This window comes from Euleptes europaea, chromosome 1 (assembly GCF_029931775.1).
Source record: "Euleptes europaea isolate rEulEur1 chromosome 1, rEulEur1.hap1, whole genome shotgun sequence".
Lineage (NCBI taxonomy): Eukaryota > Metazoa > Chordata > Lepidosauria > Squamata > Sphaerodactylidae > Euleptes > Euleptes europaea.
Genome location: NC_079312.1, coordinates 60162451 through 60190198, shown reverse-complemented (window position 1 = coordinate 60190198; position 27748 = coordinate 60162451). Strand labels below are relative to the sequence as shown.

At 43.3% G+C, this 27748-nt stretch overlaps 2 protein-coding genes across 2 annotated transcripts in view; both read right to left on the bottom strand.

Annotated features, from left to right (window-relative positions):
• Positions 1-181: 181 nt before the first annotated feature.
• ASB14 (ankyrin repeat and SOCS box containing 14) lies at positions 182-20061 on the bottom strand. Its single transcript, XM_056857980.1, has 10 exons — positions 19897-20061; positions 17797-17851; position 15871; positions 15148-15279; positions 9081-9239; positions 7938-8183; positions 5466-5637; positions 4345-4885; positions 3533-3686; positions 182-389 (listed from the first exon to the last, which is right to left on the bottom strand). The coding sequence occupies exons 1-10, from the start codon at positions 20016-20018 to the stop codon at positions 211-213; spliced, it is 1761 nt and encodes a 586-aa protein (XP_056713958.1). The 5' UTR covers positions 20019-20061; the 3' UTR covers positions 182-210.
• Positions 20062-24968: 4907 nt separating this feature from the next.
• DNAH12 (dynein axonemal heavy chain 12) overlaps positions 24969-27748 on the bottom strand; it is a 134633-nt gene continuing 131853 nt past the window's right edge. Inside the window, exons 71-73 of the mRNA XM_056853457.1 lie at positions 26893-26984; positions 26064-26131; positions 24969-25192 (exon numbers count right to left, since the gene is read on the bottom strand). Coding sequence (XP_056709435.1) covers positions 25002-25192; positions 26064-26131; positions 26893-26984 — 351 coding nt within the window. The 3' untranslated portion in view covers positions 24969-25001. The remainder of the gene's footprint in view (positions 25193-26063; positions 26132-26892; positions 26985-27748) is intronic.

Sequence of the window (27748 nt, the reverse complement as noted above, 5' to 3'; positions counted from 1 at the left end):
AATACCCCTTCCAAAAACTTGTTCTACATTGAAGCTTAAGATTATTATGATCTTATTCTGCAACAGGTTTTATGTTTTATTATCCAGCAGAGTTTTTAAGCTGCTTGTGCATGTACTACATAAAAACCACAATCAACATTACATAGAGAAAACAATTACCTAAGAAAAACATAACTAAGATATCTGGCAACACTAACTTATGAACTTGAATTAGCAGTTTCCTTTCAGTATTCCTTGTCCATAGAGATCATATTCCTTGTAGAGTATATATTCTTTCAAGCGATTTGGTAGTGGCAGAAATGTCAGGAAGACAGGACAACGTAGACGAAGGCGTCCTAAGCACTTTCGGATTTTCAGACGGCAAAGGTGTTTCAAGGGGCGGACGTTTGCTTAAAATGAAGAAATGTAACAATGTAAGGGATTTTTCCACTTTGGGGCCTGATCTTGAAATGTGTGCATTAGCCAAAATGTATACCTAGAGTCTAATCATAGATTAACCTTGAGGACTTCTGTCAGTATGGCTGTGTACAAATCCGTACGTTTTAACTAGTCTCATCTATAAAATGGGAACGATTTATCCCTACAGAATTCTGATGAGGGTCTTAAAAGGTAAAGGTCCCTGTGCAAGCACCGGGTCATTCCTGACCCATGTGGTGACATCACATCCTGACGTTTTACTAGGCAGACTTTGTTTACGGGGTGGTTTGCCAGAGCCTTCCCTTTTACCAACCTCGGAAGGATGGAAAGCTGAGCCAACCTTGAGCCGGCTACCTGAAACCAACTTCCACTGGGATCAAACTCTGGTCGTGAGCAGAGCTTGGACTGCAGTACTGCAGCTTACCACTCTGCGCCACGGGGCTCCTAAGAGGGTCTTAATGATGCAGAAATTCTGCTTGTCTGAAGCTTTCAGGACAAGAAGAGTTTATAGCATGCTGCAAGGGAAATCGGAGATTACTTCTGAGCTAATGTGTTATAAGTACTTTACACTCTGAATTGTTTTAAGAATTTAATGCTAAGATTGGTTCTTGTAGGTTATCCGGGCTGTGTAACCGTGGTCTTGGAATTTTCTTTCCTGACGTTTCGCCAGCAACTGTGGCAGGCATTTTCAGAGTAGTAACACTGAAGGACAGTGTCTCTCAGTGTCAAGGGTGTAGGAAGAGTAATATATAGTCAGAAAGGGGTTGGGTTTGAGCTGAGTATTGTCCTGCAAAAGTAATGTGCTAATCATTGTCCAGTAAGTATCAAGATAATGTATGGTATGTTAATATGGAACCATTGTATCCTGAAGTGATCTGTTAATGTGTGTAATCCAAAGCTAATCTGCATGGCTATTGTTGAATGTTGTCTTTGTTAGTCTGGAGGTTTTTTAGAACAGGAAGCCAAGCCTTATTCATTCTTAAACTCTCCTCTTTTCTGTTAAAGTTGTGCTGATGTTTATTGAATTTCAATTTCAATGCACAGAGAAGCCATTGAAATTCATAAACATCAGCACAACTTTAACAGAAAAGAGGAGAGTTTAAGAATGAATAATGCTTGGCTTCCTGTTCTAAAAAACCTCCAGACTAACAAAGACAAAGACAACATTCAACAATAGCCATGCAGATTAGCTTTGGATTACACACATTAACAGATCACTTCAGGATACAATGGTTCCATATTAACATACCATATCCTCATTAGCACATTATCTTGATACTTACTGGACAATGATTAGCACATTACTTTTGCAGGACAATACTCAGCTCAAACCCAACCCCTTTCTGACTATATATTACTCTTCCTACACCCTTGACACTGAGAGACACTGTCCTTCAGTGTTACTACTCTGAAGATGCCTGCCACAGTTGCTGGCGAAACGTCAGGAAAGAAAATTCCAAGACCACGGTTACACAGCCCGGATAACCTACAAGAACCAATGAACTCTGACCGTGAAAGCCTTCGACAATATTTTAATGCTAAGAATTTGTTTTCTATTAATGGATAACTTATTTAAAGTATTTATAGACCACCTTTCCACAGTGCCTAAGGCAGCTTTTAAAACATAAGCATACACAATTTAAAACCTAATTAAACACACTAGAACATTCTTCTCTTGTAGGGTAACCTTAGCTCAATTGTTGATTCCTTTGAATCTTTCAAAGAGCTTTACAAAATGAAGCAGGATGCACCACATAAATCCCATTCTTAAGCAGATCCTTTAAGTGCAGAAGTATGCTGCTTAGAGTGAAAACTACATTTGGCTGTCAGAGCTACATGTGTGGTAGTCCTGACTGGTATAGGATTGCACATAGTATACCCTTCCACTAACAGAACGTGAATGGGTCTTCTTATGATTAACACTTTGAATGAAAAATATTCCTGTGAATAGAAGCACACTCAGGTCCACCTCCTCTGAGCTCGTACTGATTTATCAGAGCTGGTGGGTTGAATTTGGGTCCCTTTTTCCACTCTGTGATCCATGCCGCCCCAGTTGATAGTGTTATCTCTTTGCTATTACGTGCATGACTACTCCAACTGCAGCAGTGTGGACAAGGCCTGATACCTTGGGAGTCTGTATTATGTAAACCCGACTATAAATACAATGCATTTATTGGTTAACTATAGCTGACCACAATAAGCGATCAACAGTGCAGCTTAAAATGGAATGAAGAGACAGTGTGCTATAAAACTACTATAATGGAGTACAACTAAATGCCAGCAAGAATCAAATCTCATCAAAAAGATCCCTGCCAGTAAGGGTCACTCACTCACTCACTCTCTCTCACACACACAACATCTGTTCTCCTGTGGCACCCTTCCAGCTCTACCTCCCAAGCTGCTCCTGGGAGTTTCCCATTCTCCAAGAGCAGCACTTCAGGAAGTATTTTGGTCCATAGCAGGAGAAAGAAGGTGGAGCAGCCACACTTACATACACAGAAGTTTCTGCCTAGTACCTTGGTGCTCTTGTCAGTTAATATTTTATTTTGAATTTTGCTTATGGGGATAAGAAAAGCTAATTTAGAGAAGCCATTTCCAAGAAGCCCTGACTTGGATTGCCCAGGCTAGACTAATCTCATCAGATCTCAGAAGCTAAGCAGGGTGGACCCTGGCAAGTATTTGGATGGGAGACCACCAAGGAAAACCAGAGTTGTGATGTGGAGGCAGGCAATGGCAAACCACCTCTGATCATCTCTTGCCTTGAAAACCCCACCAGAGGTCGCCATTAGTCAGATGTGACTTATCTAACTTCAACAAACCAACAATTATTGAGCCACAATAATTAATACTTAGTCTGAAGGCATGCAAATGTACAAACTTGTTTCTGTATCTTACAGTTTACTGTAGATAGCCTATGTTACATCATAGAGCCCATGTGACCCCAAATCAATTATAGAAATTATTGTGGCTTTGAGTTATCATACCCAAAAGTGCTGGATCCTTTCAGCCACGTTAGCTAGTTGGTTCAATGTCCGACTGAAGGTGAGGATGTTGGTGACTGGAGGACCATAAAATGTGTATTTCTCTGTGCAGCTTAATTATACTTGATACTTACTCAAAATTGTACGGATTTCTGGCCACAGTTTTTGCTCTTGAAGAACACCCTGAAGTTTAGCGCAGAGTCGTATGTGATCCATATAATCTAGCATCACATGTACTATTTTTCCAGAGAGGTGCTTTAACCATGCTACAGAAATCACTTCACAGAACTGAGTTGAGAGAAAATAAGACCATAGAATTCAACATTTCATACTATACAAATTCCCCCAGAGAACAAACCCAATGCACTCCTGAGCCTAATCCCCAAAGCAAAATTCCATTAATGGAAGAGCCCCTGCTTGGCATGCAGAAGATCTCAGGTTCAATCCCCGGCATCGCCAGTTAAAGAGTCTGGCAGGTGATGTGAAAGACTTCAGCCTGAGACACTGGAGAGCCACTGCCAGTTTGAGAAGACAATACGGACTTTTATGGACCAAGGGTCTGATTCAGTATAAGGCAGCTTCACATGTTCACGTGAAGTTACCAATGCAATTTAGTAAATGATCAAAAAAGATTGTGGAAAGCTGTTGCCATTTACTCTCTCAAAGACAGGGTTAGATGTAACAAGAAAAACAGAGGGTTCCCAGTCCTGTGCTTTGCTTGCAACACAAGTAGGAGGCTGAGGGCACTGACTAGGGAGAATTGGGCAATTGGGGCTACTTAGCCTTTCTGCCTGCCTGCCAGTATTTCCCCTGCAATGGCATCCTTGTGTTATTTGGAAGGCTTCATCTAGTCAGCCTTGCTTCTGGTTTTTCAGGAGGAAGACAGCTGGAGGGGAGGCAAATTGTGAAGTGTGATAGAGGTTATGCACCCATTTGGAGTACTTACCATATTGTCTTTAATAACAGTAGAGGTCCATCCTTCAAACATGTACCGGGAATGCTTGTCTCCGTGCGAACAATCAAAGCAACGGTCCACATCATACCCGTAGTTCAGCAACATTCTTAACATGACTTCATCTTTCAGTGTGTACTGCAGAGCTGATGGGAAATGTGTTGTATTAACCCTACAGAAGTAGTTCACGTTGGCCCCATGGCGAAGCAGGAGGCTAACAAGCTCATAGTTGCCCATTCTTAAGGCCACCTGGAGACAGTTAACAGGGTCTTGGTTGGGTAAGGCTCCAGCTTCTAGGAGCAGCCGAGCCGAGTTAATATCCCCATTCGAGACAGCAAAATACAGAGCTGACTTCCGTTCATCATCATAGCCTTTGCGGACTCTCTGATGCAACATGAAATTGGCATCAAATCCAGATTTGAGAAGGAACTCAAGGCACTGAGAGTGGCCTCCTGCGGCTGCTGAATGAACTGGACTGATTCCACTCTCCTTTATGGCAGAGTAATCTGTCACAGGAACCAAGATCTGTAGAACTCTAGGGAGAGGAGCAAAACCAAACCATGCTTTGTCAGAAAATATGCAGTTGCATTGTGCTTACACACAGGAATTCTCATTTGTTCATACTGATTAGAAGAAGAAGAGTTGGTTTTTATACCCCGTTTTTCTCTAAGGAGTCTCAAACCGGCATACAATAGCCTTCCCTTCCCCTCTCCGCAACAGGCACTTTGTGAGGTAGGTGGGGCTGAGAGAGTTTGGAGAGAACTGTGACTGGCCCAAAATCACCCATCAGGCTTCATATGGAGGAGCGGGGAATCAAGCCTGGTTCTCCAGATTAGAGTCTGTTACTCTTAACCACTATGCCAACTAGCTCTCTTACATCAAACTTGCAGATTATGTAACAGTAGCACAACCAGCACACAGTTGTGTGTCACTGGGAAACTTGGGGAGAGAATCTGGCAAGCTACTTATCAGCAAGGCACTGTTGATTTTTTAAGGTATATGAGAAACTGCAAGACTGACTAAATGGCTACTAAGGCTTTCCTTTCTCTTGTGGCACATACCCCCCAATTTCTATTTGCAAAGCTCCTAAATCGAGTCCACATTTTCTAACTCACAATAAGTGTCCTCTATAAGCAGCTCTGTGGATAGGCAGGTGACCTGAATGCTTCGGTACATTGGCATCAGCCCCATACTCTAGGAGAAGAGAAGCAGAATCTGGATTTCCTCCTCCTGCAGCTTCAAATAATATGGATGCACAATCCGATGCCTGGGAAAGAACATTGGCACCTAAAAGGAAAAGAGCAGCACAAACTAAATAAATATGCATCGAAAGACAACATGAAAGTTCTGCTGCAGTGTGAATTCTCGCTCTTTCATCAAAAGCTTTGGTGGAGTAAGTTGAATTTTTTTCCACTGGAAAATCTTGGCAGTAAGAGATCCATACTGGAATATTTCAAAAGGACAACACCTGAGAAAAGTGCTCCAATAGCAACTCACCACACACCCTATCTGGCCTGCTCCTTTGCCCCCAACAAACATGTTTGTTTTTCCCTGCTAAACTATATGGTACCATCTATAAAGTACAACATACTTTGTAAGGATTTAAAAAACCTGTTCCACAATTTAACCAATACCTAACAGTTCCTTTGTCATAATGTCGCTGTTCATTCACTCCTCCTTGATGCAATCTATACTTTCTGGAAAGTCCCTGATGCTGCTGTCAAACCACTCAGAACGCTCCCTCCCTCCCTAATAGCAACTCTGCACAGTGAAACAGACCCGACCAGCATGGCCATGGCATCTACACCACTTGAGACTAAACTACTGTAACATCCTCCATGCTCCCTTGAAGACTTCGGGGAAACCTCAGCTGGTGCAAAATTCTGTCGGCTGCGACTTGATTGCTGGTTGAGCCAGTAAAAAATATTTCTATTACATCTATTTTGTGAGCAATGAATGTGCCCTAGCCACCTATTTGTTTTGAAACACAATTTCTAGTATTGGTTCTTACCTTTTCACCTCTTCATGGCCTGGGGTTTCACAAAACCATTTTTCCCTGTGTACTTCCCAGTGGCAATTACATTCCACCACTAAAAGCCCACTTTTGGTACCATTCTTCATGCCAGACGTCAGCTGCCCAGAAAGGACCTTTCTATGGCAGCACTAATATTGTGGGGTGGCTTCCACAATATGATGTGAGAGGGATTTAGATGGGTTTCCTGCACCTCTGCAAGACTAATATATTTAAAAGGCCTTTTAATGTAACTTGATCCAGTCTGTGCTCAGGATGGGTTGTGTGTAGGGGTTCTTTTTCGCCTGTCAAGTCACAGCTGACTTATGGTCCCTTCCATTCCCTGCAGCCTTAAACATTTGTGCAGATACTGGTCAGCTTGTAAGGATTTGTTGGTCAGAAGAAGCATTTCCAGGATCTAGTTCTAGATAGAGTATTCCCATCTCTATCTTTGTCTTTCACAGAAGAAATTCTAGGCACTTTAACTCCCAGATCACAACAAGAAGTGACTGAAGAACAATCTTATAATATCACAGAAAAAAGAGATCGTTCTACAAAAAAGCTTCAAGTATGCACAAAAACCTGAAATCTTAAAAAAACGAACTGGTGGGGTTACCCCCCCCCCAATAATAAATGCAGTGCCTGTAGCTTTAAAAAATAAATGCCTCAGTAGCCACTGTTAGGCAACCACAACAGTATTGCCAGCATTCAAGCATTGGTTTCTGTTAGTAAAAGGCAGGGGTAGGGGGTAGCATCCTTTCCAAGGCTGTTTTGGCCTTTGAGGGGCCAGGCCTAGCAGCAACCACCAGATGACTTGATATTATATGATTTCCACCCAGGTCTGGCTACTTACTACTGTTCAACAGCATCCATCAACAAAAAACATTGTTATATAGAAGTGGTTAGTTTCATAATCCTGTAATGGACTTTCACCAGGTCACCTTGGGCCAGTCATACATTCTCAGCCTAACCTACTGCACAAGGTTGTTTTAAGAATAAAATGAAGGAGAGAAGAATGATAACCACTTTTGGTTCCCATTGTGGAGGAAGATGGGGTATAAAGTAGAATAAATATAGCTGAAGATGGGGGGGCAAATAAAAGGTATGTAATTTGGGAGGTGGGAAGAAGGAAGCAGGGCAAGGGGGAGATGATATAGGGGGCTGCTAGGAGGAAGAAAAGAGGAAATAGCATGGAGAAGGGGATACTTGGGGGTAATGAGGTGTCTCCCACAAGTCCTCATGGGCTCTCCATCATGTAAGTGGGCCTGGGCCTGGCACTGTGCAACTCGGCCAGAATTTTTCCAAGCAAGGGATGTCAGAAGGAAGGAAGGTGGGAGACGTGAAGTCAGGTTGGCAGATAAAAGTAGGTTGGCTGGTGGGTGGGAAGGAAACAAGAAAAGGGGAGAGGCTATGGGGGCTTTCAGGAAAGGGAAAGAGAAAATAGTTGGGAGGAGAAATGCAATGCCCCCCTGCAAGTCCCCCACTTGTACTGTTCTAACAACCAGCAACTCATAATGTTCAGAATTAAGACGAGGGCATGCATTTCACTTTCAAGGTATTGTGTGCAGGATCTCACCATTGCGCAATAAGATCTCCAGAATTTCTGTATGCCCATTCTGTGCTGCCAATGCTAGAGGAGTGAGGCCATATGAGCTCTGTGGATCAGGATCTGCTTTAGACCAAAGCAGAAATTCCACCATGCTTTTTTTGCCAAGCTTGGCTGCCTCATGTAAAGCTGTCCTCTTGTTTACACACTGCAGATTGACTTTGGCACCAAATTGTAGCAGCAAGGAGGCAATTTCATATGAGTCATGTTGAACAGCTGTGAAAAAGTAGATGGAAAAGAGCAGTGTTTAAATGATTTGTTTAAAAGATATTTAAATGAGATGCCTCTTCTGACTGTGAAACCAGACCACGATAAGCCTTTGCTTATCTGTCTATCACGTTATTTTTATACAGAAAAAAGGTCACAAACCATGGCAAGGGGCTAAAGTTAGAACCAAGCTACTGGCTTATTTGACTTACTACGGTTACTGCCACAGGACTTTCCTGCTTGTACAGAGCTCTCCATAAACCAAAAAAACCTCCCTTGGTCTTTTGTTTTCTTTCTGCATTATAAAAGAGAAAAATAGCCACCCAAATGAAGAGCAGCACATCTTAACTTGAACGGGGCTGGGGACATGAGAGGAAGCTACTGGTGAGAGTTATTCTTAATGGACAACCAGCAGACCAGACCCAGACACAGTAGGGTGGATCCAGCCATTCTGCTCACCAAAGCTGGAAGTTTTCCTCCAGCCTTAGTTGGGAGCAGAATGGTTGGATCCACCACAGGCTTTTCAATATAAAAGAAAATACTAAAACCTCAGGTTGGTTGGCAGCCAAAAAAAGTCCCATCTGACTAAGTAGTGCAAGATTACCTGGGGCAGACTCCAGGAAACCTAATTATATCAAGGCTCTCCCTTGCAGGAGGATATCCCTCCTAGTCAATGGAACCCTAGTAATACTGCCAGCTACACCCTTTAGAAGAGGTACCAGCCCCCAGCCCCAGAGAGGCCCATGACTGAGCTCCATTCCTAGAGATGAAAGTAGGCAAACCAGTGAGATGCTTGGAAAAGTCCTCTGGCTCAATTCCAGGCATGCCATTTGTGCAACATTATTTTATCCTGACTGTGCTCACTCTGGAAACAAGAACAGAGTTAAACTGTATAACGTTGTTTACCTATAAATAAAGGAGAATCTCCATCTTCATTCTTAATATCAGGGTTAAAGCCATTGAGTAGCAGAAAATGGACATTTTCCACAAGACATTTATCCACCGCTACAAAGAGAGGAGTCTCTCCTTTCACATTTGTCTGTTGCCACACTGTGGGGTCTGAAGCTGAAAGATGATCATGAGAAAGGGACAACTGTTAAGACATGGATGGTGACATGGATGCCGAATTTTTAGGAAGAAATACTGTTACAACAGTGGGAAACTTTATGGACAAAAGTCATAAAATTTACAGCCAGTCAAGCATCAAGAGAAAACTGGTATAAGATGTTTTACCGATGGTATATTATCCCAAAGGATATTGAAAAGATGAACAAAGATTACAAAGGGAATTGTTGGTATACTGTATTGAATATGTTTTAAATAAGAAGGGAAAAACAGAGTTTCACTTACCTGTAACTGTTGTTCATCTGGTGGATCTTCTATGCAGTAAAACATTGGGGACTGCGCAGGCGCAGGCCAGCCACGGATAAGATTTGTCAGCTTCTAGCAAAATCGAAAGTGAGAGTGCTCCCCCTCCCCTCGGGGCATGCAGCCTTCCCGCCTAGTGGACACATGACCCAGGAGGAGGGAGCACTCTCCCCTCCAGTTCTCCAACCTGCCGCCATGGAACCAATAACCACATGATTGCGGAGAGGTCCCACAGCGGGGAAGGAGGGAGGGATGTGTTACTGCATAGAAGATCCACCAGATGAACAACAGTTACAGGTAAGTGAAACTCTGTTTTCATCTGCATGGCTTCTATGCAGTCCCACATTGGGAGAGTAGCAAGCTCGTTCCCCGGATGGTGGGTGTGGGACAGTCACCGAAACAATGACTGCAAGACGGCACGTCCCACTACTGCCTCTCTAGAAGAATTCACGTCGACCGCATAGTGCTTCATGATATCTCGGAGGTCAATTTTAGACGAACAGGCGACGGAGGCAGCGTAAGTCCTTGTGGAGTGCGCCTTGATCATGTCTGGGCAATCCACATATGCTCTCTCATAAGACAGTCTAATGGCTGAGGCAATCCACCTGGACAGGGACTGCTGGGAAGCCCGGTGCCCCCCTACGGCGGTCACTACAGCAATAACATATTAATATTTTCCCTGCAAACAAGATTCTTTGTAATAGAGCCCTCTCTGTATCGGAAGAAGGGGTCGGCAATGACGGGTAAGACGAGACCTTCTGTGGGAAAGAAAACTTGGGTTTCAACACCACTTGAGCAGCGTGAAGCTTAGTAAACAGTGAGTAACAACAAGAGCTGTTAAATCTCTGACACGACTGGCCGAGGTGACTGTGACCAGACAGGCAGTCTCAAGGATAGCAAGAGAGGCCCCCTGTGGCCAAGGGCTCAAACGGTATTTCATGAGTTGGGACAACATGAAGGGAAAGCTCCACTGAGGAACAGTGGAGATACCTGGGGATAGAGGTTGATTATGACCTGTACAAAAACTTCTGTGAGTCTGGGTGTGAAAAAAACACAGAGTCCAACTCAGCGTGAAGGTCCAAACAGCGTGAGGGTCCGAACAGTAGTCGAGGGATTGGACAGTCCAGCATCGTTAAACATACGAGGTAGTCAAAAACTGACGACAGGAGAGGAGCAGCTCTGGACAAACCATTGTCAGCAGCCCACAGGGAAAAACCTTTCCGTTTGGCATCAAGAAAAACGTCTCGTGGACAACTTAATGGGGTGCAGCGGCACCTGAGCTACCCTATCTGACCATAGATTACATAGAATTCTCCATGCTGCCAGCTTGATTCTGGAAGGAATGTGAGAAACATCTCGGGGAGGGACAGTACTCCGTTAAGTCAGGGGCATTAGAATCGTGAACTGAGATCTCCTGGGCCGGATGGTGCTACCAGGATGCAACTTGTCCTGTCCGCCCAGATCTTGGCCAGAACCTTGCTTAGCAAGGGGAAGGGGGGGGACCGACCAAGTCATTTGGAATGCGTCCTCCATGAAGCCTGGGCTCACCCCCACTCTGGAGCACAATTGAGGACACGCTGAACTGTGCTGAGTCACAAGAGAAACATTTGTGGGGTGCCCCAGATTAGGAAGAGATAACGGAGACAACGTGAGTCTACAGAGAGTCTGTGACAATCGTCAGGATGATAATTTACGAAGTCTTCGAGAATGTTACTTGTGCCTGTGATGTGAATGGCAGTGACAGTGGAACCATGTGTTATGGCCAGTCCGAGACTGCATGGCTTATGTGCACAGCAAATGGACCTTGTGCCGCCCAGTTTGTGCTGGGTGGTGCTGTCCATTGTGACCTAAACATGTCAATCCTCGAGGACCCCTGCAAAGGAACAGAGAGCAAGCCTAATAGAATGAAGCTCAAGAAAGTTAATGTGCAGTGTAGACTCTTGAGCAGGCCATACACCATGGGCCGTACAATGAGCTCCCCATCCTGATAAGGAGGCATCAGGAACAAATGAGCCTGTGGAGCAGGTGTTTGAGAGGCAACACCGGCCAAGAGGGCCACCAGTCCAACGAGGCAATCATCAATGTAGGGATAGACAGCTTTTTGTATTGATGGTCAATGTTTGGCTGGAATGCTGTCAGAAAAACTAAGCTTACAAAGGGAGCATTCGTGAACGAACAAAGGCAACAACTGCAGTGGAGAAAGCCATGAGTCTCAAGTAGTGAATTTTAGAGGTCGTTTGGAACCTTTTCTAGAACAGGTTAACTAACTTTCAGTGGAGCGTATTCCCTGTATTGGAAGGTAAGCTCTAGCTGTGGCCAAGTGCAGGTGTGTACCACAAATCTATGGCCTTAGAACAGGTCAATGGAGACTTTTATAGTTGACCAGGAGGCCCAGGTCGATTAGGATGGAGAATAAAACTTCCACCTGACTAGCAAAGGCAAGCTGAGTAACCGGCTATTGGCCAGTTGTCTAAGTATGGAAATTGACACAGCCCTGCAGGGCCAGGTGTGTAACTCCCAAAGATAAGCACTTCTTGAAGGTGTGAGGTGCCGTAGCACTACCAAGGGAGAACTGCATATCCATAGTGCTTGCCTTTGCAGAGAAAACGCAACAGCGTCCGCAGTCTTTGTGGATTGCAATGTGCAATATGCATCACGCCGGCCCAACGGCAAACCACATCTGCTCATCTGAGAGTGGCAGGACCTTGGGTATTTAACATATGAGCAACATATAAGTTTGTGGATCTTGACAGCGTCGTCAATTCCCCAGGTCTAGAGAGGGGCGCTCCACCTGTTTTTGTTAACTAGGTAGAGACGGGAATAATACCCGTAGTCCCATCCTCAGAGGGGACCTCCCGGACGGCCCCTTTCCCCAGACGTTCCTGAACCTCCTGTAGGAGTTGGGCGGGAGCCGGCGACTTAGTGCAAACAGGAAGAGGTAGGGAAGAGCGTCCCGAGCTCAACAAAGCATGTATGCTTTACTAGCCTGAGAACCCAATTATCATCAGTGATGGACATCATATACTGTACGAAGAGACCATTGGACTGTGAAACGCACTTGAGTGTCTAGTTACCCATGCTTAGGTTTGTAGGGCGGTTGAGAGATGGGCTAGGACCTTTCCTGGGTCTAGGTGTGCCCAAAAACTTCCTCTCCTGCTGGGCAGAAATGAGATTGGAGGGGGAAGGTACCTTGGTACCTGTATAGGCGGGATGGTTGAGACTGGCTGCCAAAGTATCTTGGCTATAAGCTGGCACAGTGGGGGCGATGCCCAAGGATTTAGCGGTTATCCTTCATGAGAAGATCAAGAAAGGCATCATGTAATCGCTGAAGAGCGAGGTGCCCTCAAAGGGTGGGTTCCCAATATGCGACGGAGGTGCCCTCAAGGGCAAGGTCCTAGATATACGACCAAGTGTCATACGGAGGGTTGGACTAGCTAAGTCATGCATGCCTCCGAAGGACTATGGACGAGGCCATGACCTTGCTGGAAGGGGCTGCAACATGACGCGCCACAATAAACTGCTGTCTGTCAAGGGTCATGTTTATGCTCCGAGCAGTTTAGTCTGCTGGTAGGATACTAATTTGGGATGAATTCCATCCCAGAAGGCATATTAGCATCTGGCCAAGATTGCCATGAAATAGAAAAATGAAGGCCAATGGCACTGGGAGTATAGACTTTCCTGGGTAAGGCATCCAGCCTGCGTCCCTCCCAGTTTAGGGGCAAGGAAAGTGAACATGAACCATATTTGCCCGACAGGGCTTTGACCACCATAGAATTTGGGACAGGCTACTGGTACGGAAATCAGTGTCCTCATGACTGATCTTGTAAAAGTTCTCAACTCTTTTGATGAAGAGGGAACGAAAGATTGGCTTGGTCCGATTAGAATCGACGACCTCCAAATGCTTGTAATCATTGGAAGGGCCGCAGGACTTGCCTCTGAGGAATGCAATATACCCATGATGGTCGTCAACCGAGACGTCAGGGAGGGAATATATATTAGAACCTTAGCCAGACGGATCAATTCTACATATAATCTCACATCCCCCAGGGGGATTTAGTATCCCCCGCAATGTCCCCAGGTGAGAGGACCATAGACCATAGACCATAGACTGAGTGGACTCAGAATGGACCATATCCTTTAATGTAGAAGGAGACCTTGGTTGGGAGGATCTCCAGGGGGAGTCTTTGCTATGACGGGTCCCTCTATGCCGCCTGGACCCAGAGTAAGAGGGCGACAAATGACGAACTGGATTGGTGAGGCCTTAGGCGCCGAGAACATAGGTGCCAAGACTGTAGGCACCGAGAGTGTAGGCGCCGAGAGCATAGGCGTCGAGAGCATAGGCGTCGAGGATGTAGGCTCCGAGAGCGTAGGTGTCGAAGGCATCGAGGCCCTCACTGCCGAGGAGGTCAAAGACGCTCTGTGCCGAGGGAAGTTCGACGCCCGAAGGCCTCGAGGCCCTCACTGCCAAGGAGGTCAAAGGTGCTCTGCGCCGAGGGAAGTTCAATGTCGAATGACGTCGAGGCCATCGCTGTTGAGGCGACTTTGACGGAGATTGACGATGGTCTGAAGGAGCCGGGGCAAGGGACTTGGCTGGTAGAATGATTGATGACCGAAAGGAGGATTTAGCACTCTTAGACATACCTCGAGGGTCCAGCCGAGCGTCCTGAGGAGAGGTTCCTTCCGGGCTCCGCGGAAGTCTGTCCTGCAGGGCCAAGCCTTTTTTTTTTAGAAGAGCCTTCTCAGACGAAGAGTCCAGACGAAGAGTTTCAGACGATCAGTACAAGCCTTCAGTGCTCTGAGGGTGGAATGAATGTGCCGTTCCCTCAGGAGGCAAACCTTGTAGCAATAAGTCTTCGCATTTTGCTGCCACAAGGAGGACATTGATTGAAAAGCGGAGCCTTCTTAGACTCCATTCAATAACAACAGTAGAAGAGAAACTATAGACACGTCCTCTCTCCGTGGTGGCAAAAAGAGAACTGGAGGGGAGAGTGCTCCCTCCCCCTAGGTCATGTGACCACTGGGCGGGAAGCCTGCATGCCACGAGGGGAGGGGGAGCACTCTCACTTTCGATTTTGCTAGAAGCTGACAAATCTTATCCGTGGCTGGCCTGCGCAATCCCCAATGTGGGACTGCATAGAAGCCACGCAGATGAAACTCAATTTTTTAATATGGGAAAAGTTAGTAAAAATTTAAAATTATTAGTAATTTGTAGTAGAAACATAATCTAATAATTAATATGTCTTTCCAATTATATCATGTCAGAAATTATTTTAATACATGGATAAATATAAATATTGTAATTAATCAAAGAATCTTAAGATCTTCGATAAAAATACTAAGATAATCATTAATTAGCACTCTATATTACATCTTGCTTATATCTGTGCTTACTAAATATGTTTACTGTTTTATTTGTAAAGGAGAATATGGCTTGTTTCCTTCTATGTCAATTGTAGTAATCTCAACTTTTATTACAGTCTGTATATGTTCTGTTTTTATCATTATAACATAAAAAAGTAAAAAAGAAAGGGATAACTGCTCCAATACCAACTGAGCTTGCAAGGTGGGTTTAATAAAGATTCTCAGAACACACTGAGGGCTTTACCTTTCAGAGTTATTTCTAGGATATGCCTGTTCGTTTGGGCTGCAGCTTCATGTAAAGGAAGGCAGCTGTGTCCATCTTGTTCCTGAAAAGCAGAGCTGTGGCTTATCAACTTAAGCAAAGTCTCTTCTTCACCTGTTAAGTGCGTAAAATGTCTGAATAAGACAGTTGAAACCCAAAGACAGTTCTGAGCATTGTTAAACCCAATAAGCCTGACTGGTTCACACTTTCATGTACGCTGTTTGATCTCTCATCACTTATTATGTGCTTAATGTAGGGTTGCTAACTGGCCATTTCCCACTACCACAACCATTTCTTCCCTGCTCTGGCTGGTTGCCAGATGAGTTTTATATATTATTGTATTTTTTAAAATGTAAATATGCCAGTTTTTGTTTAGCGACCTTTAAGGCAATGGAACTTGCCATGTTGTACCTTTGCAGACCTAACTTTGCAGTAGGGCTGTTGAATTAAAAAAAATTCGGTATAGTTCGGATTAGGGATATGCCGAAGTCCGAACTCCCCCACTTCGGAAAAAAATTCGGCCGAATAAAGCCATTAAAAACACAATCGCGCCTTTCCGCGGCTCTGGGGGGGGGCATTTTTGGGGTTAGAGGTCCCAAACTTTCGGCAGAGCTTCAAAGGACGTTTATTGAAAGACTCCCCAAGTTTTGTAAAGATTGGGTCAAGGGGGGCTGAGATATGGGCCCTGAAAGGGGTCCCCCCCACCCTTAATGTGCATCTCCCAGCAGAGCTTGCCGCCCAAGCACAAAGCTCCCAGCCCCGACAACAGCTGAGAAATTTCCAAAGCAACTGCAAAACAACACAACCTTGTTAAACAACACCTTTGCAACACACAACTGAAACCTCCCCCCTCAAACCAGGGAGCGAGAGACTCGAGGGGGAACACACACCCCAGGCAGAACCGACGAAAGCCCCCTTTGGCTTCCCCCCCACCCACAGAAACTGCTCCCTCCCCACACACACACAGACTCTGCTTCCCCCCCCCACACACACATACACAGGAGAAAAATTATAGATTAAAGCCCCCAAAGGGGTCTTACTGTGGCTGTCTTCTGTTCCATCAAGAGGGGCTGAAGAGGACTTGTAATCCAAGATGATTCCAATTAGGCACGGGACGTTTTGCTCTGGAGATGCACAGGATCGGCTGATCCATTCATCCCAATAGGGAAAAGGGGAAAGGGGAAAGCCCATATCTCGGGACCCCCTGACCCAATGTTCACAAAACGTGGGGGGTATCTTAAGAACACTGGTCTGAAACTCCGCTCAAAGTTTGGGATCTGCACCCCCAAAAATGCGCCCCCTGCAGCCATGAAAAGATAAAAGGGGGGGAGGCGATATTTCTGCCCCCACTGAACCCATCTTTACAAAACTTGGGTAGTATCTTAAGAATAATTGACTGAAGCTATGCTAAAAGTTTGGGGGCTATATCCCCAAAAAAGCGCCCCCTGCAGCCACATAAATGGAAAAAGGGGGTGAGGGAAAAGGGGGAGAGCCCATATCTCGAGACCCCCTGACCCAATGTTTACAAAACTTGGGGGGTATCTTAAGAACACTGGTCTGAAACTCCGCTCAAAGTTTGGGATCTGTACCCCCAAAAATGCATCCCCTGCAGCCATGGAAAGAAAAAGGGGGGAGCCCATATTTTGGGACCCCCTGACCCAATGTTTACAAAACTTGGGGGGTATCTTAAGAAGCGTCATCTGAAGCTCCAGTGAAAGTTTTGTGTCTGTACCCCAAAAAATACGCCCCCTGCAGCCACAGAAAGGAGCGAATGTGCACAAGCACCCCCACACACACACGAGGATTTCGCGCTCTCTCTCTCTCTCCCTGGCCGGGCCGCACATCAGCTGATTCCTCCAGTACTCAATCCTGACTGACTGGCCAGAAGAAGACCCAGCTTGGCCACCGATTGGCCGGGGGAGGAGAATGCTGCTTACTGACGGTTATGCTGCTTACTGACGGCCCCGAATTTGCCGAATTTATTCGCGAACTCCCGAACTCGCTGAATTCGGGGGCCCCGGTTGCCCGCCAGTTTTGAGTTCGGTTCCTCCCGAACTAAAAACCACCGAATCAGGGGAAATTCGGCTGATTTTCAGTTTGGGCCGAACCGAATCAACAGCCCTACTTTGCAGCCAATTTTAACTATTTTCAGCCCAGTCCTTTTCGTACTTTTAATGTATCTTCCCTAAACAATGCAGCTATCTTTGGCTGCCTTTTCTGCTTCTCTTCACTCCTGGTATTTCCTCAGCCAGCGAGAAAAAATCCGAGAAAGGTGGGGGAGAGGAAAGAGCACAGTACTCCTCAGATAAATTAGTATTTTCTGTTGGCTCCTCTAATCCCTAGGTTCCACCTTTTGAACATTTAGTTCTGGACCTGGCCATGTGGCTCTATTCTTTGGCCCCACTGAGCTCAACCTATTGATCCCTTCTTGGCCCAGAAGGCCCTATGCAGACTTGGCCTCTTGGTGGGACCTGCTCTTTTTCAGATTTGTGCCTTCCAAGAGGTGGCAACTCTAACTCATTGCATCTGATTATTTTAAATTATTTAGTACAAGATCGAGTGATATGAAGGAAAGCAAATACTCCCCTTTCTGTTTGAAACCCCAGAGAGACTCCAAAATATATACTTAACTGTCCTAATGGCAGTAATTATCTTTCTGTGATTTGCACTTGTAGTAAAATGAAATCTGCAATGAGAACAAATTATCATTAAAATTAACCATAAAATAATTATTTCTCCCCCCCACACAGGAATTATAAATCCAAAGTCGAAGAATGAAATGAAGGATGACAAAAGAAAGGTGATGTTAAAATGGTATTCATCATACCATGCTAACATGATGAATTGTATTTAGTGGATTCAAGACATTTCCTAGTGATGAAGGCTTTTTACAGTGCTCAGAATGCAGCTAGTGATGTTTATTTTTATTGATGGTTGATATCCTGATTCTGCTTATATAGAGAGCATACTGTGGAACGTTGCTCCACTATTTTCTCAGAAAGATTACTGAAAGCTTCTCCATCAGTTTCCAATCTCATTGGTCAGACTCAAATAATTATTTCATTAATTTCTAATTCATATCTCTCTGGGTTAGATTAACCAATAACATTTAGCTGCAGCTAGTTCTTTATTGCAAACAGTATGGAAGGGAAGAGTAGCTGTTACTGTGTAGATAACAAACAACAATAAGTTTAAAATAAGTAGGTCTGACTAAGCTTTGCAGCCTTTAGGGGTCTCTCAAATAGAGCCACGCAGCTTGAAATGGCAGAAGCCTTGTGAAACATTCCAGTATTGTCACCGGTCCACTGAAATCGTTGATACCATCTTCCAAGTAAATATGTATGAGGTTGGGAGGCTCTGGGTCTAGTGATCAACGAAGAGCCAGAGCGCTCAGTGTAGGGTTGCTAGGTCCCTCTTTGCCACCGGCGGGAGATTTTGGGGGCAGAGCCTGAGGAGGGCGGGGTTTGGGGAGGGACTTCAGTGCCACAGAGTCCAGTTGCCAAAGCGGCCATTTTCTCCAGGTGAACTGATCTCTATTGGCTGGAGATCAGTTGTAATAGCAGGAGATCACCAGCTAGTACCTGGAGGTTGGCAATCCTAACTCAGTGTCTATTTTGCTTCAATTTGTGAATAAAAACCCCAAAGGTAGGCAGCAACAATATCCACATAGGCATTACAGAAAAGCACGCTGCCGGAGGCATGTGGGGACACCATGTCCCAGCATAAATCTGCCCAGTTTCCTCCCTAAATTCCAAGCTTGCGTTTTAAAAAAGTAATTCTCTAGCCCTTTTCATTGTGCGGACATAAAAGAAAATATGTCTGTCAGCAAAAGTATTCAACCTGAGTAGAGAAATGGTAGCACTAATTCTACTTCCACAAAACCATCCCTGACAGTACAATGTTGGGGAGAAGCACAATGCCCAGAATCCTATCAGCATAGCATAGATATACTCTACTGTTTGGTCAACATGCCTCCCACTCTGCTGACTCACTCTCCCCTCTCCCCCTCCCATTCCCACAGCTGAAGTCTCAACAAGGCACAAGATGACTGAAGATTAACAACCTCCCCCAGTAAATTACAAAAAAAAAAAAAAAAAAAAGAATATGTTGGATTTGGTATTATACAATTATTAAAGTGTGGACTGTATTTGGTTTTGATTTCAATTAATCACCATCTGACTGCAGATCTCCAGCATTTAGTAACTGAACTGCCATATGAAGCAGAATAAATATGTAGTATTCCCAACTGCACTGGAAAAACAAAACAAAAATCAAAAAATTAATCCCCCATATCTCATCGACGCAGAATTAGACATCCAGTGGTATCTGAAGCAAAAGCACATGACCTCGCTACAGTTGAGCATTTTTAACCCATTAATTTCAGTGGAAGCATTAAGCATACTCCTGGAGAATGGTCTAAAGGCACATGATGCAGTTCTACAGTTGAAGCTCATCAGAGAGACAATTTGGAAAACATACATCAGCTGTTCTAAGCTTCTTGGAGGTCAATTCTTAAGTGTTCAATGGTGTGTGGATTATTTCCAACACTATTATGATCCTGGCCAAAACACTGATGACCACAACTATTCACCTAATCAAACATACAAAATGGAGGAAAAAATACACATAATGAACAGTTCACAGCAGCCAGTTCTGTGCAGCAGGGTTTAAAAGGTAACATGGACTTATCCAATTGTCTCATACCTGACTCTACCAGAAGGATGTACATACCTGTCATTCTCTGCTGTGGTTACCGTCTCACTCTTATGCGCATCCTGCAAACTTTGTTGAATGACATATTGAGTAGGAATGTCATCATCAAAATCATCGTATGTACCTGCAGCACGGTACATGTTAAAACCACATCGCTCAGCTCACAAAACCAGGTGGGAATAAATAATTATCCTTGAAATCCAATTTCTTCTACGTTTGAGTAGCTAATTGGCAGAAATATATAATGATAAATCAATCTGGGTTGTCATTTACAGTAGAAAAGCGAGACATACATGTTGCAATCAATAAGACAATAATAAACTCATATTTTCTAGGAAACCAAAGCAGAGATTTAAACAACAGTTAATGAATTAAATATTTTTAGTTTCATTTTGATTGCTGACCCAATGGCAGATATTTCCTATCATTAATGAAGTTGAAAACTTAAGGCCTATGCAAACATTGCATTTAGCAAGAATAGAAATTGCATCATGATGGAAAATATCAAAATTCCATATAAAACTGGAACCTTGTGAAAACTCAGGACAGGTTAAACACATTTATTTATACCTTCACAAATTATTGTTCATCAGTCTTAGTCTTAGTCTTCTACTTCTGATTTGGTAAAGCCAGAAATGCAAGTCTGATAAATAGAAATTAAATCTCTCTCTCTCTCTCTTTCTGTGTGTGTGTGTGTGTGTGTGGATGGATAGATAGATAGATAAATAGATAGGTAGGTAGGTAGGTAGGTATGTAATCAGTGAAATAAATCCTTGTTTACTTAAAAACTGCCATTCTTAAATGTACCTGTTCCTCTATAAATTTAAAACAGTAAATAATGTTAAAGAGCAAATTACCAAAAGAACAAATTACTGATCAGAGCAGTGAAACAAACTATATATGAAGGCACTAGTGTCCTTCCCCATTTTTCCTACCCCTGAAGGATTGCCAGGTCCCCCCTGGCCACCAGTGGGGGATAGGGTTGCTAGATCCAGAATGGGAAATCCCTGGAGGTTTGCAGATAGAGCCTGGGGAGGTCAGGGACCTCAGTGCGGTACAATGCCCTAGAGGCCACCCTCCAAAGCATCCATTTTATCTAGAAGAACTTATTTCTGTAGCCTGGAAATGAGCGGTAATTCCAGGGGGTCCGCAAGTCCCACCTGGACGCTGGCATCCCTACCCCCCCCCATGCACTTTGCTCCTATGTATAGAATCCCACCCTCTTCCCCTTTTCTCAGTTTTCACTGCCGCACACAACCTGCTCCCTACTGTATTCAGGACCTAGACTTATCAGTGTCTGGGGTGGGGAATAATAATTTCAGAATAAAACTCCCAGATAACTATTACTACTTAATGTCTGTCAACAAGACTGGGATTTGATTACTGATAGACAAGCAGTGACATCTGCTGTACAGATCTGGTTACTTGTACAAACAGGAGCATTTGCTCTGCACATTGTAAATACTGTGATTTCCTTCTCATGTTATTCAGGCAACATTCCTAAAAAGACTAGCTTCAGAATTGTCCTGTTCATATATAACTTACAGATGTTTCTATCAGTGCAATCCTAAATTGATGTACTTACCTTCATAGCCCATTTTACACTTCAGTAGCCTTAGAAGGGTGCAACTCTGCTTAGTATGGCAGTGAAAAAACACTGCAAACATTTTAAATTAAGCATCATATTAGAGGCAATTTTAATTACAAATTTATCTACTCACTCAGTACTAAATATATTACTCTAAAGAATATTGTTATATTAAACAAATTAAGCGTATAAACAATTCAACTGTATTACAGTTGAAATACAATTAACAAAATCTTTAGTTTTTGCTTTTGGGGATAGCTTAGTTAACTTTTTATGGAAATGATGGAAAATTTGACAATATAATAAATTCTTCTCACCTTTTCTCTAGGTTTGAAACAGAGAAGGCCTCATCCTCTAAGCAAGTGTTTAAGCTAAGTGCTAGACTCGATGTGTTGGAAAATGATCTGTGTTTCTTGCATGAACAACTTACTATAAATACCAGACCGCGAGACCCTGTTGTGTGCAGGTTACTCTCAGAGGCTTACGCAAGGTTTAGCTGTATTTGGAGACACCATCCTGACATGTAAAAAAAGAAAACTAAAAGCCAGGCATTTTTATCATAATACTCCAGATGTAATTAGGCTGAAATGTTCAATGCACAGTAATTGTAAAGACTGTTTGGTTACTGATACTCTGAAAAATCCTAACTGCACAGGGCATGCTTTCTAAAGAGCAGTTTCCATTAGATGATTTAAAGTTGGAAAGCAACCTTGTATCTGCTAGCATTACAGCTTAGTTTGCACTGTGGACGGGGATAGTCTGGAGAAGAGCTGTAATTCCGGGAGATCCCCAGGCCCCACCTAGAGGTTGGCATCCCTAATGAGGGATGCTGCTTATTGAATTAGGTTCACACAAAGCTTCTTACTTTTTAAGAAAATTGACAGGAAGGAAGGAACTAAGAGTAGCATTCTGGGTAAACACAGAGACAGCTGCAGATCAGACTAAAGGAAGGCTACAGGAAATGATCCATCTAGCATTGCTAGCTCTACTATCCTCTAACCCCCACCCCACCCCCGAAGGAACATTGCACAGTCCTCTGCTTCCAACAGTAGCAGACACTAGATCTGTACCTTTTATGATGCAGCAGACCACAGTGCAGCCAAATGTAAGTATGGTCAAATCCCAGTGAACTCTACAACCAGTTAAATCAGTGTTACAGGCTGGCATACCACAATTCAAAAAAAAAATTTTTTAAGGCAAATTTGTGCTTTAATTTATACATCTTACCCTCTTGTCCTATAAGATGCTGTGCCAAAATGGGCATAACTAGTACAGTGCCCTTTATAATGTTTTATCCTTTATCATATCACCACATTTTATCTTAAGACTCAAAGAATCCCAGTTTATTATCCCAGTACCCTTTTCTCTAGGAGCCCCGTGGCGCAGAGTGATAAGCTGCAGTACTGCAGTCAAAAGCTCTGCTCACGACCTGAGTTCGATCCCGACGGAAGTCGGTTTCAGGTAGCCGGCTCAAGGTTGACTCAGCCTTCCATCCTTCCGAGGTTGGTAAAATGAGGGCCCAGCTTGCTGGGGGTAAAGGGAAGATGACTGGGGAAGGCACTGGCAAACCACCCCGCAAAGTCTGCCTTGGAAACGTCGGGATGTGACGTCACCCCATGGGTCAGGAATGACCCGGTGATTGCACAGGGGACCTTTACTTAACTCATCCTTTTCTCAACTTCGGTGGGGAGGGGAGACACTATATTTGTTTAGATATTCATAATGGGGACCCAAAGCAGCTTACAATATCAGACCCCCCTCCTTCATTTTATCCTCATAGCATCAAACCTGTGAGGTATGTTAGGCTGCAGGGAGTGACTAGCCCAAGATCACCCAGTGAGATTTCATAGCAAACTTGGGATTTGAACCCAAGTCTCCCAGATCCTAGTTTGATATATTGATCTCTGTACCACACTGGCTACCTTTAGCTGAACTTTTCAAAGAGTTTCTCCTTGACTCATAGGTGAATGGTTGCTGGCATTAGGCGTTCCACCATGGATAGTGGTCTTGTGGGTAACTGGCACTGATGTATTCTCTACTTCCAGAGTGTGTGGCATTGCTGCTAGTTTCCCTCCACCTATTGTCTCATGTATTTGGTGTTTCTAGTTTTGTGTGTAATGTCTTGCACTGATTCTGCCACATCCACACTGATGTTCCTGGGCCCAGTTTGTGGTGACAAGGTGTGTGGACCATTAGAATACAGCAACATGAAAGCCAGCTTCAGCATTTTGATACCATTGCACTGGAAGGAAAGAACATAAATATGCTATAAAGTACATGCACTCTGTAACAATTAACTAGGCCAGTGTTCACATGGAATAGGGCTGCCAGCTGACATGGGAAGGGGCTCACAGTGTTGTGTGACCATGACATCACTTCTGGGGAAACCCAGAAATGACACTGGGTAGCTCTAGGAATTGCCAGAAACTCTATGGTAAAATAATAAAGGCAAAATTTAGCAATAAAACAAAACAAAAAACATGCTGTGACTCCCCATCGGAGACTTCCCACCCATGGCTGCCACCGCTGCCTCACCAGCCCAGCAGCCTGCCCATAAATCACCAGTCCCCTGCCTGGCCAGCAGCAGGATTCTTTCATTTATTTTCTCCATTCCTGGAGATGTTAACATGCTGCTGAAAGTGACCAGAGAGGACACCTATTGGGGAGGGGGAAGCTGACTTCCTTCCTGAGATCTTAACACTCTTGACCAAAATGGCTTCTCTGGGAGGGCTTGGATGAGGACAGGACAAGCGAGAATGGGCAGGGGAAGAGAAACCCGAAGTTGAGACTATTTATGGAAATTGCCTCTATTAGCTTTGCTTTGGGAATAGAGGCAAAATTTAAATTCATGATAAAACAGGTTCCTGACACCACGGGGCAAGTGTGGGGTGGCTGCAAAGTCACTTCTGAAGGTTGGACAAAGCATGGGTAACTCAAAAGAAGCCCCGGAACAGTCCCAAGCATACATGGCGATAGAAAATGACCCAACCATTTAAGAACTTTTAAGCACCACTGATTTCAACTGGATAAATCTAGTATCATGCTTAATTCACCCTATTGAAATCAATGGGATTTAAAATTGCTTAATTTTGGTTGGATTGGACCCATGAGCCCCATAATCCACATCTGTTTCTTCCCCTGATAGTTATCCCTGTAAGGTTAATATGTCAGCTATGAAGAGTATCTAATCTATAAACTGTGAACAGGTATTAGAATTGAGATAGGGAAAAATCATACTGCCTATGAGGAGCACAAATGCTACCCTTCAACAACTTCAGAATGATAATATATCCAGTAAGTCATATTGCACATGAACAATTGACACTATCATTACATAAGAAGCAAAAAAGAAGTGCACATTTTACACAGAAATAACAATGACATTTAATTATTTGCAGCCAAATATTACATCTTAGAAGTCAGAACAATTCAACAGACCAAATCTGTCAAAACAGGTCTGTATCAATGTTCCAAACTTAGGGAGAGAATGCACATACAGTCATTCTTGTCAGATCTTATTCTGAACTCAGCAGACTTAATCATCCAGTTGGCAGAGCAGAGCAACGCCTCGCTTAATCCAGTGCTGGACAGGTTTATCGGTTTCTAACATTAATGCAATGACAAAGTTAGTGGAATGTCCTGTTGTTGAAAGAACTCCTTTACGCTCGCTTGTCTTGTAGAGTGGGCAGACATAGGCATTTGCCTTCTTTGCGTCTGATTTTTTTCCTTCAAAAGACAGGACAGAAAATTTATTATGTTGCAGTAAAAAAATGGAATATTGTTTAAATAACTGTAATTCTAACTTAAATATGATTTAATTTAGTAGACACCACAGAAATCTGATGGTTTAACTTTGCTTAAATATACAGATCACACTGTTTAAGACCTCGAGTTGGTCTGAACAGAGCATATACAGAGACACAAAACCAAGCTGCAGCAGTCACACAACCACCACATGAGGCATCTGTTGCCAGACTGATTGTTTCAGACTGCACGTGGGAGATCAAATGTTTGAATGCTATCCCCCTGTGAAAAATTATCTTCCTACACATGCAAATTTAGAATGTCAGGAAGAAGATTGTAGTTTAGCTATTTCCCAAACATGCTAACTTTCACAGTGGAGGAAGTTTCTTGTTAACTGAAGGATCATTCCCTTCTCCATCTGTAGTCTTACAATGACAGTGTAGCAACCAAGACAGCACATCTGGTTGGCTCCAGGGGGGAAAACTTGGAAGAAAACACAATTCTTTTTCATGACTGCTGTAGTCCTGTAGTAATGCTGACCAACATTAAAATAAAAAAGTATTTCTAGTGAAATTAACATGAGAAGAGTTAGCAGAGAAAGAATAAATCTGCTTACCAAATTGTATTTGCAGTCTATGTCAAATAATAAAATTAAAATAGGTTAGATCTTTATGGTTTAAATAATTTCTGAAAAGTGATTTGGACAAGAGCTGAAAGCAAGCAAGTCAAATTTAAAATAAAAATTTAAATTAATAGAATCTTCTGTGTTCTTGTGACAGAAATGGTGAGGTGAACATTTCCAAATGCCAGAACATTCCCACCAAATATTTGCCAAAGATCCAGCTATACTTACTTGGTTTTATCCAGATAATTGGCATCATGTCGAAGAGTATTTTAGGATACTGTTCACCTAAAAGTCCTCTGATTAAAGAAAGAAAGAAACTGTAAAAAATAAGCTCATAATAGTAGCACAGATATCTGCATATGATAATACATGAAAATCTGAAGAATCGAGAAATTAGTGGAATAAGGAAAAAAGATGCGAAGGAAATGGTTAAGCTAAAAGGAATGAGGAAGTTGTTAGCATTGTACAGTCACTTCCAGGTGTCAAGAATAAATTGCTCTTGTGCATTCATAGCAGATGTTATTGTCACCTCCTGAAGCTACTTTCATCTAACATTAAAGCTATTGTACTAGTACAGAGTTCTGTGAGTTCTGATGTGCTATGGGAGCTCCTGCACACTCATGGGGGGAAGTCAATCTGCACAAGCAAAAGAGTAGGTGTATTATTCATACATTCAAATTAATAAGGAAATCATCCCAGTTAGTTAGCTTCAGATGACATTAAAGATCAGATCAGTGTTTTCAGAAAGTGATACTTGTGTAACATGTTGTGTGAATTCCACAATTGCTAGAGACAGTTCTCCATATTTCGTGTGTAGATCTGCCTATAAAGAACTTGAACACACATCATGTCTATACAAGCCATTCTGATAAATTGTGTGTAATATATCCACATTATTTCGTTTTCGTAGGGAAAGTGGTACAGGATTGCAGCTGTAAAAGATTATTTCTGCACTAAAAAGATGCCAAAAATACTATAACAAGTTGTATATTGGTACGCATGAAACATGGGGAAGTGTATTAACAGATACCAATAACGAATGCATTTATTGAATTACTTTTTTCTGTCCCAGCGAGCTCCATCTAAAAATAGCCCATTGACAAAAACACCGTCTGCTGGAGCAGCTTCTGCAGTATCCTGAGGAATAACCTGAACGAAAAAGAAATCATTAGCCTTTTCCCAAAGCAGTTTTGCTTCATATCTTAAATTTCCCAATATTAATCCTGTACACTACAGCGCAAATATAAGAGTAACTCCGTTTAATAGATGGTTAATGCTGTTAGGTTTGACAGCACTGATCACCTGTTAAGGAGGAGAGGTGAATTACAAGCCTGGACTCAAACACCCCACCTTCAAACAGGTGACTGGTGCTATCAGAGTGATAACAACAACGTTTGTTACGGTATGAATGTGGCTCCAGACTTGATGGAAACATTACATTATGCAGACTTGGGCACAAGGTGTGGGATTTTTTCCTATGCACTGTACCCTAACAGAACTAACAGACTATCTTCGTACAGAAACCCTCAACCACAAATCACCCTTCCTAGACTGGAATGATTACACCAAAGTAAGTTTCTTTTAAATCCACAGAGTCTGTTTGAAATAATGGGTTTGGGTTTAAAGAGCATGAGTTAACAATCTTCTCTGTGACACCCTTCTCTGTAAAGGGGGGCAAATTCACGTTTGAGAAATTTCACACTATGTGGAGCAAAATAAAACAAAAGTCCAGTGGCACCTTAAAGACTAACAACATTTATTTCAATATGAGCTATTGCCACTCACAGTAGGGCTGTTGGGAAAAAAAATTCAGTAAAGTGCGGCTTCGGCAAAATTCGCCCCTTTTTAATTCAGGACGTGCCGAAGTCCGAACTCCCCGGCTTCAGATCCGCGAAATTCGGCGCGAGATCCGG

What these genes read in the sequence shown, in the direction of transcription:
- ASB14 (XM_056857980.1), bottom strand. Translation starts at nt 20,018, where the DNA reads ATGTACCGTGCTGCAGGTACATACGATGATTTTGATGATGACATTCCT. An exon ending in CCTAGAAATAACTCTGAAAG is followed by an intron (nt 9,240 to 15,147) that starts GTAAAGCCCTCA and finishes ATCATCTTTCAG; the next exon opens with CTTCAGACCCCACAGTGTGG. An exon ending in GGAGATCTTATTGCGCAATG is followed by an intron (nt 5,638 to 7,937) that starts GTGAGATCCTGC and finishes TTTTCCTTTTAG; the next exon opens with GTGCCAATGTTCTTTCCCAG.